This window comes from Fistularia commersonii, chromosome 14, assembly GCF_037954325.1.
Source record: "Fistularia commersonii isolate RoL2024-O1a breed Wild chromosome 14, RoL_Fcom_v1.0, whole genome shotgun sequence".
In the NCBI taxonomy this organism is placed as follows: Eukaryota; Metazoa; Chordata; class Actinopteri; order Syngnathiformes; family Fistulariidae; genus Fistularia; species Fistularia commersonii.
In genome coordinates this window covers 5,045,557-5,058,279 of record NC_141297.1, presented here as the reverse complement: position 1 = coordinate 5,058,279, position 12,723 = coordinate 5,045,557, and the positions used below count along the sequence as shown (strand labels likewise).

The window sequence follows — 12,723 nt, the reverse complement described above, 5'->3', positions numbered from 1 at the left end:
GACTGGTAGTCCGCGCACAGCTGTTGAAACGAACTGCTGGAAAGGAGAAGCGAACAAAAAAACCTTTCACTTTCAATTTGACAAAGTTGTTTTTTCCGTTTGGGTGCTGCCCCTTGACTTCCTCTCTCTATCTTTCTCGCACACACACTTGAAGTGTATGGTCGCCGTTCCACACACAGTATATATCGTAGCGAGTCACGAATGTTTGTTGATATATATATGTGTGTGTGTATGTGTGTGTATATATATATATATATATATATACACTGCTCAAAAAAATAAAGGGAACACTTAAAAAACACATCCTAAATCTGAATGAATGAAATATTCTCATGAAATACTTTGCTCTCTACACAGTTGAATGTGCTGACAACAAAATCACACAAAAATGATCAATGGAAATCAATTGTATCAACCCATGGAGGTCTGGATTAGGAATCACACTCAAAATTAAAGTGTAAAAACAAACTCCAGGCTGATCCAACTTTGATGTAATGTCCTTAAAACAAGTCAAAATGAATCTGCGTTGCTCCATCATAATGGACACTATGATTTCACAGAAGTGTGATTGACTTGTAGTTACATGTTACATTGTGTTGTTCAAGTGTTCCCTTTTTTTTGAGCAGTATATATATATATATATATATATATATATATATATAGCACCCAAACGGATATATATATATATAAACGCTACTCTCTCTCTCTATATATATATATATATGTATAAACGCTAGTAGCGTTTTATCACACAGAAAACAAGCATCAATATAAACCCCAACATTCGTGACTCGCTACAATATATATGCGGCATAGCGACGATACACTTCAAGTGTGTGTGTATGTGTGTGTGTGTCTGTGTGGGCGAGAGAGAGAGCGAGAGAGGAAGTCTAAGGTCTAAGTGCCGCACGCAAATGGAAAAAAACAGCTTCATCACATCGAAAGTGAAAGGTTTTTTTTTTGTTGGCTCTCTCCAGCATAAACTCATTCCTGTCCCTGTCCATCCTGGTCACTTCCAAAGAGAACCTTAGCATCTTCATCTCTGCAACCTCGAGCTCTGCCTCCTGTCTTTTTATCATTGTAACTGTTTCTAGACCAGGTGTGGGCAAACTTTTTGGCTGGGTGGCCGCATTGACTTTAAAAATTTGACAGACGGCCCGGGTCAGCACAAGATACGATACATATAAAAAAACAAAAAAACAAAAAACTCATTTGTTAACAGTACATATCAGACTCATCTGATATTTGTTTTGAAAATAAAACCAGCTTGGTTTTGAAGCCTCTGAGGTTTGCTTGCATTTCATGCACAAACCGGGTTTTCCCTTGTCGCTTCATGTCCAGCTCATTCATGTGTGTCAGTATGTCCACGGTAAAGGCTGAATCACAAAACCAATCTGTGTCTTTCAGCTCAGGAAAATTCTCAAGTGTTCTCAAGTAGCTCCAAAAATGAAATAATCTCCTGTTTGAGCTCCCACATTCATTGATCCAATCATTCATTCACATCAAGTCTGAATTCTGTACCAATCTTTGGTGGGCCGGATTAAAAAGACCAACGGGTCGGATGTGACCTACGGGCCGTAATTTTCCCACCCCTGTCCTAGACCAGTGGTTCCCCACCCCTGGGTCGCAGACCGGTACTGGTCCTTGGATCAATGACTGTTTATCGCTCATGTCGCAGTTTTCAATGTCAAATACAAATTCTCATTTTCTGACCATCTCTAGCCTTACTACCTTTCCACCTTGTCTCCTGGACAGTAGATCCACCTTCCTTCTCTGCATCATGTCGCCCAACTCTCTACCTTTTCCCGTCATAGTCCCGATATTCAAAGTCCCTACTCTCAGTCCCAGGCTCTTTCGTTTCCTCCTCTCTCTCTGCTTCCGAACACGCCTTCCTCCTTTCCTTCATCGACCTACAGCAGCCCAGTTTCCATTGGTTCCCTGTAGGTCATCGGTACCAATGGCGGTCGTCTTAAATCAGGGCGACAATGTTGGATAACTAATTATATAGAGCTGGAAGACAATGTTGTTCCAAGTCGCTTTGGATAAAAGCGTCTGCCAAATGACTGTAATGTACAGGTCTTTCTACAAATTTGCATATTGTGATAAAGTTCATTATTTTCCATAATGTAATGATAAAATTTAAACTTTCATATATTTTAGATTCATTACATGCAACTGAAGTAGGTCAAGCCTTTTATTGTTTTAATAATGATGATTTTGGCAAAAAAGTAAAGAAAAACCAAAAATCCCTACCTCAAAAAATTAGCATATCATGAAAAGGTACTCTAAACGAGCTATTAACCTAATCATCTGAATCAACGAATTAACTCTAAACACCCGCAAAAGATTCGTGAGGCTTTTAAAAACTCCCAGCCCGGTTCATTACTCAAAACCGCAATCATGGGTAAGACTGCCGACCTGACCGCTGTCCAGAAGGCCATCATTGACAGAAAGAAATCTCTGACTGAATAGGCTGTTCCCAGAGTGCTGTATCAAGGCACCTCAGTGGGATGTCTGTGGGAAGGAAAAAGTGTTGCAGTAAACGCTGCACAACCAGAAAAGGTGGCCGGGCCCTGAGGGAGATTGTGGAGAAGGGCCGATTCCAGACCTTGGGGGAGCTGTGGAAGCAGTGGACTGAGTCTGGAGTAGAAACATCCAGAGCCACCGTGCACAGGCACGTGCAGGAAATGGGCTACAGGTGCCGCATTCCCCAGGTCAAGCCACATTTGAACCAGAAACAGCGGCATATGCGCCTGACCTGCGCTACGAAGAAGCAGTGCTGTACTGTTGCTCAGTGGTCCAAAGTACTTTTTTCGGATGAAAGCAAATTTTGCATGTCATTCGGAAATCAAGGTGCCAGAGTCTGGAGGAAGACTGGTGAGAAGGAAATGCCAAAATGCCTGAAGTCCAGTGTCAAGTACCCACAGTCGGAGATGCTCTGGGGTGCCATGTCAGCTGCTGGTGTTGGTCCACTGTGTTTTATCAAGGGCTGTCAGATGACATATGCTAATTTTTTGAGATAAGGATTTTTGGTTTTTCTTTACTTTTTTGCCAAAATCATCAATATTAAAACAATAAAAGGCTTGAACTACTTCAGTTGCGTGTAATGAATCTAAAATATATGAAAGTTTAATTTTTATCATTACATTATGGAAAATAATAAACTTTATCACAATATGCAAATTTTTAGAGAAGGACCTGTAATGTAATGTAATTTCACACTCACTTCAGGTGTCCGCTATCACGGGCATCTAATACGCATCTTAGAATGCACACACACACGATTGAGAGTGAGAGAGACTGAGTGTGCGTGCGGAACTGTGTGTGTGTGCCTGTTCATTGTGCGTGCTAAACAGAGAGCATCCTGATTGGTTTACTCAGCAAAATAAGCCAATAAGCTTTCAGTTACTTTCCCGGGGACTGAAGTTGTCAGTTAAGTCGGTGCAGCTGGCGAGATGGGAGAAGCAGCGTGCTCCAAAAACCAAAACTATAAAACACCCTTCACCTCCCCTTACACAAACTCATAAGGGTGAAAAACAATGACAGTGTGGCATGGTGTACTGTTTGCAACATGATTTCCTGTTCAATCAACAAATGAATTCACACTGAATGGTCTGACATTGAAGTGTCAGGGAAGTTGTTCAAGTCTGCAAAGCAAGCAGCATTTGTATTTGTTCTATTTATAACAAATGACTTGTAAATAAAAGGAACAATAAAATGTTGGTGAAGTTAAGTGACCTCTTTTGTGTGCATTTATGTTTGTGTGTGTGGGGGGGTGTGCACAAGATCTCCATGAAATGACTTTTTGCAGGTTGGGTTTGTCTGGAGATGAATAAAGTTCGACTAGACTGACTGTTTTGTTTCGCTTTATATACCGTATGTTTTATCACGTGCCTTGTAACGCGGTGCGCCTTATGTATGAAAATAGACCCGTTCATCTCTGTGGTTGAGCGTAGGAAGATCTGAGTGAATCACACTGAAAGATAGTAAAATACATAGCAGCACTTGCTGTATACTGACCTGAGGGTTTCCAGGTGACAATGTGGACTCTCCAGTCCAGCAGACAACTGCTTAACACCTGAATCCTGCAGATCATTGTGACTCAGATCCAGGTGTCTCAGACTGGAGGACTGAGAGCTGAGAACTGAAGACAGACGTTCACAACTTCTCTCTGTCAGGTTACAGTCACTCAGTCTATGAAGAATCAAGCATTAAAGGAAATGTCTTTGATTATTCATACATGGATTCAAACTATGTGTCAAAGAAAATAGACATTTTTCACAAACTTAGAATTTTATCCACTTACTGAGATTTATATGAACCCTTGACCACAGGCATGAACCTAAGAAGAGCTTTAACTGAAACAGAGTATTTCTTCAGATCAAACACGTCCAGATCTTCATCAGATGAGAGTAGGATGAAGACCAGAGCCGACCAGTGAGCAGGAGAAAGACGATCTACTGAGAGACATCCTGATCTCAGCTGCTGTTGGATCTGTTCCACGAGCGAATGATCTCTGAGTTCATTCAAACAGTGGAACAGATTGATGTTTTTCTCTGGAGACAAGTTGTTTCTGATCTTCTCCTTGATGAATCCAATTGTTTCCTGATTGGTCCCTGACTCAATTCCTTCCTGAGTCACCAGTCCAAGGAGTTTCTGATTGGTCTTCAGTGAAAGACCAAGGAGGAAACGAAGGAACAAATCCAGGTGTCCATTTGGACTCTGTAATGCCGCCTCCACAGCATTCTGATGGAAGTCTGTTTCGACCTGGACTCTTATGAAAGACTTTAAACATCCTTGATGTTTGTTTTTTAGGGAGCAGATTGAGACCAGAATTTAAGAAGGTCAGATGGACATGAAGAGCAGCGAGAAACTCTTGAACGCTGAGATGGACAAAGTAGAACACCTTGTCCTGGTAGAGTCCTCTCTCCTCTTTAAAGATCTGTGTGAACACTCCTGAGTACACTGAGGCTGCACTGATATCCAAGTCACACTCTGTCAGGTCTGATTCATAGAAGATCAGGTTGCCTTTCTGCAGCTGCTCAAAAGCCAGTTTTCCTAAAGACAAGATCATCTCTTCGCTCTTTGGATTCCAGTGTGGATCTGTAGTAGGTTGTTGATTCAGCTTGGTGTTCATCAGTTTGACCTGAACAACCAGGAAATAGATGTACATCTCAGTCAGGGTCCTGGGCAGCTCTCCTCCCTCTCTGGTCTTCAACACGTCCTCCAGAACTGTGGCAGTGATCCAGCAGAAGACTGGGATGTGGCACATGATGTGGACACTTCTGGAGGTCTTGATGTGTTTCATGACTCTTTGGGCCTGCTCTGCATCTCTGAATCTCTTCCTGAAGTACTCTTCCTTCTGGAGGTCTGTGAATCCTCTGACCTCTGTCACCATGCCAACACACTGCGGAGGGATTTGATTGGCCGCTGCAGGTCTTGTGGTGATCCAGAGGCGAGCAGAGGGAAGCAGATTCCCCCTGATGAGATTGGTCAGCAGCACATCCACTGAGGCGGACTCTGTAACATCAGTCAGGATCTTGTTGTTGTTGAAGTCCAGAGGAGGTCGACACTCATCAAGACCGTCTAAGATAAAGGCAACCTGATATTCTTCAAAACGGCAGATTCCTGCTTCTTTGGTTTCAGTGAAGAAGAGATGAACAAGTTCCACCAAGCTGTACTTTGTCCCTTTCAGCACATTCAGCTCTCTGAAGGTGAATGGAAACAGGAACTGTATGTCCTGGTTGGCTTTGTCTTCAGCCCAGTCCAGAGTGAACTTCTGTGTTAAGACTGTTTTCCCAATACCAGCCACTCCCTTTGTCAGCACTGTTCTGATTGGTCCATATCTTCCTGGTAAGCCTTTAAAAATGTCTTCTCGTCTGATGGTTGTTTCTGGTCTGGTTGACTTCCTGGATGCTGCTTCAATCTGTCTGACCTCATGTTCATCGTTGACCCCTGCAGCCCCTCCCTCTGTCATGTAGAGCTCTGTGAAGATGTCATTGAGAAGAGTTGGGTTTCCTGCTCTGGTGATCCCCTCGAAGATACACTGAGAGTTCTTCTGCAGTCTGCACTTCAGCTCATGTTGACACTGAGCAGCACGAGTTCCTGGAGAAGAAAGAGTCAGTGTGGTGATTGTCTGTCATTCACTTCTTGGAATCCGCATGTCACATAAGGAAAACTGAACTGGTGTGAAGCTCTGGGCCTACAACGAGTGACCTGGAGATGATTGAAGGGCCAAAAGATAAAGCTGAACATGTGAAAGAAAATTATAAATACTTTGTGAACAAGCACAAACTCAACCTTTCCAGGAGATGGATAAATGGACATTCAGATGACTTCATCTTGGATGAAGAATCTCAGATGAAACCATGATGAACAACAAACTGGAACTGATCAGAACCAAACAAAACAGGTCCAGTGTCAGCTACTCTAAGCCAATCACAAGATCAGGTTTGGATACTGACTCTAAAATGTGTTATTAGTCACTGATCTTTTTCTCTCATATTCTAAATAAAAGTGGACCAGTCTTTCTGATGAGAGCTGAAGCATCCCCAGGTGACCTGAAGCCAGTCCAGATGTCTCCAGGTTTCAGAGACAATCTAAATACTTGAAATGGAGATGAGGTGAATCTCCAGTCTTACTGCTCTGCAGACGATCAGCCAGCTCCTCCTCCTTCATTCTCCTCAGGAGGTGCAGTGTGATCTTCAGAAAGGCCTCCCTGCTGCTCTTCCTCTTCTCTTCATCTTCACCCACCAGCACCTCGTCGTCCTCAGTCTGACTCCAGTGGCTCTCTGGGTAATCTGTAGTCAGGAGCCTCTGGACTGTCTTCATCTCCTTCCTCACGAAGCTGATCATGTTCTCCTCCAGCAGCTGGAACAGGGTTGAAGGTCAACATGAGCAGTAGAAACACCATCAGATCTTTTGTGGTCCACTGAAAACCCTTGGGGTCTACAGAGTACAGCACTGACACTGTTGGGACCAGAAGGTCACTTGAGTAGCTCTGCTTGACAGTGGTGTTTGTACATTTACATACCATAAGTACAGAGTCCAGGTGTGTTTGATGCTGCTGGACAGACGGACCACTGAGAACATCTGACTCCAGCTGATCACCTCTGAGGGGAAAAGATGGGGACCATGAATAAGACTCTCACAGAGTGAAAGGAAGTGTGTTCTCAAATCTAACCACTGAAGGCTTAAACACTTCAACCAATTTGAAACATTCTTTGTGGCAAATGTAACTAATCTTTCCACAGAATGTAACATCACTCTCCGGACAACAGGGGGCGGCAGGTGATGAAAAGGGAAGGACCTGTCCTGTCAGGCAATGATTTTCAACCAGTGCGCCGTGAGAGATCGTCAGGTGTGCCGTGGAAAATTATCAGGGCGCACTGGATTATAAGACGCGACTCTCCCTAAGAAATCGAACGCCACTCGCTACATCATCACGTCAGTGACACAATGCCACAGCAAGACGAGCGAGTGACAGTGATGGAGCTCGTCAAAAGAAAAAAGAAAAGACGGTGAGCTCGAGGCAATACAGCGAAAGCTATCTTTCATTTGGATTCACTTTCACCGGGGATGCAACGGCACCGACTCCGCTGTGCTTGGTGTGTGGTGAGAAGCTATCCAATAGCGGGCAATTTTTGGGAGAAAAACCACAAAGGTAAACGAGAGAGCCCTCAAAGCTAGATGCCTTGTTGCTGAACTCGTAGCTAAATCAAAAAAGTCACACACTGTGGCAGAAACATTAATACTGCCAGCTTGTAAAGCTTGAGAAAGAGCTTTTTTGTGTGTCTTTCTACCATTACTGCCAGGATATCCATTGTGTGTTCATCGAAACAGCCTCAGGTTTCACACTGAGTATAACTACATTAAAAACAACATTATTAACTATATGTATTATATATACTGTGTTTGTGTCATTTTGTTTCATTTTGATTGGTGGTGTGCCCCAGAATTTTGTAAATGTAAAAAATGTGACGCGGCTCAAAAAAGGTAGAAAATCAGTGCTGTAAAGTATGTCATATTTTCTACACGGATCCATCGGATGAAATGCAAACTGGTCAGAAACTGAGAATTTGTATTTGAAATTGAAAATTGCAACATGAGCGATAAACAGTCATAAGATCATGACAGAGTTAGTAATATACATATCATAGAATATAGAACAAAACATAGAAGGCAGTTTGTCTGGAGGTCGAGCAATTTAGGTTTTTCAATCTGACCTTTGATCGGTGGAACGTCCACCTTGGAATTCTATTAGCCAGTCTTTCGAATGATCACTTCTGAGGGACACACAACTGGGTCCAGATCCAGGTCCAGGTTCAGGTCCAGGTCCGGGTCTGAGCTGCTGCTCAGGACTTCAACACACAGAAGTGAGAGGGTGAATAATGATGAGCTCTGACATGGAGATCCATCACAGAAAGTTGGAGATCATCCTCTCACCTCTGAAACTCAGTCTGGACATCATCGTCTCCAAGCCGAGCAATTTTAGATGGAGGGACTCCCTCCTCTCTGTCCTCACACTCATTCATCGCAGAGTCTATACACACACACACACACACACACACACACACACACACACACACACACACACACACACACATAACCATTAAAGTTCATTGAAACACACAGAAGCTTCAATCTTTGCTCCTCCAACCTGCTCTCCTCCACCTCATCCATCCAAATGTGCACCAGCAGATCCGTCACTGTGATAATTGTGTGAGTGCAGAAGCGACTGAGATTCTTTCTGACCATCTCAAGGAGGTCCTCAAAGTGCTCCTTCTGCCACCCAATAATGTCCCAAACTGTGTTCAACAGTTCTTCCACACCTGCAAACATCTTGCCCTGCTCCTTTTGCCTCCATCTTATGACAGTTTCCCAGAACCTTCTCTCGCCCACCCAAGAGTCCTTCACCGTGGCCTCTCCAAACTCCTCCCAGACCTGGATATTTGCTCCTGGAGCCAATGACAGTAATCACCACTTCTTGCTCGGTCCGGACGAGGAGCAAGTTAACATGCGCACAGTATTCCTTTGTCATTTCAACATGCTGCACCCAAAACCTTTGCAGATAAAAGACCAACTCCCCACCTTTATAAATAATATCTAAGAATCCTTCTGAAGAAAGGAGCCAGACAAGTGAGCAACTTAAAAATATGGGTCTGCAGGCAATTAATAGATGACTTGTCCTGCTTTGCCACCATCTGCTGGTTGTTGTCTATTATTACATTTCAGCAATAATAATAATAACAACGATAATAATAATAATAAAAGAGTTGATACCATCTAAAATCCCTGCCATGCCGTTTTAAGCATTATTAATTTGAGAATGGAATTTTTCACCCATCAATTCACTTGAACCACTGCTCTAATCGGGTGTGTGTGTGTGCTTGTGTGTGCGTGTGTGTGTGCGCGCGCGTGTGCGTGTGTGAGAGTTTGCCCCTCCCCATCGGTTTCGGTGTTTCCTCATGAAGATGCATTTTCAATGAGGCCTACACTCTCCCTGGTCTGTGTCTGTAAATGAACAAACTGATCTTTGGTCCTGTTTGTGCACGACGGGAGGGCAGAACGCGGAAGCTCCGTAACAGAGACTGTTGGCTTCTTTAATCCCCACCTCAGGTTTTCTTGATCCTTTTTCTTACCCACAATCAGTGCCACGCAGAGGTCTGGTGATGCCAGATGGGTCGAATTCGATGTTATCTCCTCGAGACTCAAGCAAAAGTCCTAATATCCTTGGAAATAGAATGTGAAAGGAAAACATCTTGAATATATAAACACAGTGGAATCATGAAATAAATGCTTCGTTCCATTTGGAGAAGGTAAAAGATCTGATCTTGAGGCACAACAAGTTGTAGAAGAGTTCCCTCTGCTTGTTCTCAGTTTCCAGCATTCCTACTTCATAACGGCGTTTGAAACGCAGGACGTCCTCCTGCAGGGAGACACTTACCGGAGAGATGAGACCAGACGGAGAAGACCGGAGACTGGTAGTCCGCGCAAACGACTACCAGCTGTTGAAACGAAATGCTAGAGAGAGCCAGCAAAGAAGAAGCCTTTCACTTTCGTTTTGCTTAAGCGTTTTTTTTCCGTTTGGCTGCTGCTCCGAGTCAGTCTCTCTCTCTCTCTCTCTCTCTCTCTCTCTCTCACGCACACACACTTGAAGAGTATTGTCGCTGTTCAATATATATATTGTGGCGAGTCACGGATGTTGAGGTCTATGTTGATGCTTGTTTTCTGTGTGATAAAAACGCTACTACTCACACACACTCTTTCTTTTTCTCGGAAGTTGGAGAGTTTTTGCGTAAAGGGCTTGCAGAACCGATTGTGCAGCCCCCCCAGGCACATTCCTTTGACTTTAACCCTGCCTGACAACAGATTATGACTGATATGTGATTGGTTAAATGCTTTAATATGAAAATGCATGTCTGGAGGTGACAACCAGGAGAAAAGCTATGAAAGGAAGTGAACAGACCATTTGGAATTATTTGATAAGAATTCATGGACAAAATATAATTAACGTTTGTGATTCAGATATTTTTTTTAGGCCAACAGAGAAGGGTTTGCAGGCCCTGACAGCCCACCGCTGGCATCAATGCAAAGAAAACAAAGGAGATGGTTGTGGATTTCAGAAGCGAAAAGCGCCCTCCCCTCCCCTGCACATCGAAGGAGTAGCTGCGGAAACCGTCTCCACCTGCAGGTGCCTGGGTATGCACACAAACACTTCCTGGGTGGTCAGGAAGGCCAACCAGCGCCTCTACTTACTCAGGAAGCTGCGGAGAGGAGGACTTAGGAGCCTGGTCCTGAAGAGCTTCTACCACTGGGTGAAGATCAGCCTTCCCACCACCTCAGACCTTTACACATCACGATGCAGAGGTAGAGCACTACGCATCATGGAGGACGCCACACTTCTCACACACGGACCGTTTCAGACGCTCCTGTCAGGCCAGGGGTTGAGGAGCAGTCAGAGCAATAAACACACCTACACACTCGCTCTCTCACACACACACAGCCTCTCTCTCTCTCGACCTGCACTACAGAGACTGTAAACAATCAAGTTGCAATATTTCACTATAACAGGTGCAATAACACAAAACTACCTCTTTCCTTCAGATAAATTTAGTGCAAACAGGGTTAACTTCAGCTTTACTAAATTGTCCCTTTTACTTGTTTACATGTTCACTTTTTGCTCATGTTTTTCCCTTTTTTGGTCTTCATTTGATTTTTTCTTTTTTTTTCCCCTCGATCAAGACCCGTGTGTCACGATGTGCTGGGGCGGACTCGAGCAGGGAACCACACTTCGGGGCGGAGATGGGTGGAAAGCGCTTTTATTCGGTTGAAGCTGCAGAACTGGATGCGAACGGGTTGCAGACTGGACAAGATGCAGACAGAACGGCAGAAGCTGGGCCTTAACAGTTCGGATTGCAGACGGGATGCAGACGGGACGAGTTGCAGACGGGACGGCAGAGGCTGGGCCTCAACAGTACGGATTGCAGACGGGGCGGGCCCCAGGCAGGGTGGCAGACTGAACAGTACGGGATGCAGACAGGACGAGTTGCAGACAGAACGGCAGAGGCTGGGCCTCAACAGTACGGGTTGCGGGAGGGAACAGAGGTCACGCCGGCCAACTGGGCCCGGCTGTGACTCGGGAAGGGAACAGAGGTCACGCCGGCCAACTGGGTTTCGGCTGTGACTCAGGAAGGGAAAGGAGGTCACACCTGGGGTCCGGTCATAGCAGGGGTGAGGTCCGGGTTGGCAAGTGTGAGGTCCGGGTCGTGGCAGGGTCCCGCAGTAATCCATGAAGACCACAATCCCCCGGCGCCAGGCAGAGAGTGCCGCTGCCCTTTATAGGGATCTCAATTAGCGGCATCTGCTGCAGGTGGCGCAGATTACAACGGGGATCAGCTGTGAACCCTGACAGTACAGATTTAAATACCACATAAGGTGTGTTGGTATGACAATAAAAGTTCCTTGAATCCTAAAGTGGTGTTTGGCCTTCAGCATTCTCACACAGGCGCGCACACAAACTATAACTTCAAACACAACATGCATGTAATTACTGACAGAAATGTCATGCCAGCTTAATCCTGTTTTGGTCCTTAAACTCATTTAAGGACTCGAGCTTTCAAACACACACATACACACGCAGACACACATACACACACACCAAAAAGGTGTTTGGACTTTTTCAATAATACTTATTGGAAAAAGACATTTAAATCTCACTAATCGTGGTTTTGATTCTTTTTTGTTATCATAATATGCAGTTTTTATCTATGAACGTTTGCACAATAAAGACTCTTTAATATTGCCAGTGGAGGCTGTCAGTCATCCAAGTCATGTTTAATTCTTGTTGAAATCTGAAGACGTGTGATCTTCAAACGTCTTCAAGGTACAAAAGTTCATATCCAATTACCATGAAGAGATTTTCACCAGAAGTCTTGAAATTTACTTAATGTACTTAAATGAAGTTTAAAAAAGGGAATTATTTGGACAAGCCCACATATAGTTGAGTGAGTTTTGAGGAGGACCGTATTATCCACACTATAAGGCGCATCATATTATAAGGCGCACCATCAATGAATGGCCTGCTTTAAAACTTTTCATTTATAGCGCGCACCGCATTATAAGGCGCATAGAATAGAAAGTACTGTAGTGGCTGGGGTTGCTTTATGCATCCACTAGATGAAGCTGCAGTAAAGGGAATGTCAACAAAACAGTCCAATAAGT

The 12,723-nt window shown here is 44.2% G+C and overlaps 1 protein-coding gene across 1 annotated transcript in view; it reads right to left on the bottom strand.

Moving 5' to 3' along the window:
- LOC147227015 (uncharacterized) overlaps positions 1 to 8,841 on the bottom strand; it is a 31,724-nt gene extending 22,883 nt beyond the window's left edge. Inside the window, 6 exon segments of the mRNA XM_086159983.1 lie at positions 4,049 to 4,194; positions 4,307 to 4,767; positions 4,769 to 6,105; positions 6,642 to 6,870; positions 7,034 to 7,112; positions 8,660 to 8,841. Of these exon segments, the coding sequence (XP_086016109.1) occupies positions 4,049 to 4,194; positions 4,307 to 4,767; positions 4,769 to 6,105; positions 6,642 to 6,870; positions 7,034 to 7,112; positions 8,660 to 8,841 (2,434 nt within the window).
- Between the last annotated feature and the right edge of the window lie 3,882 nt (positions 8,842 to 12,723).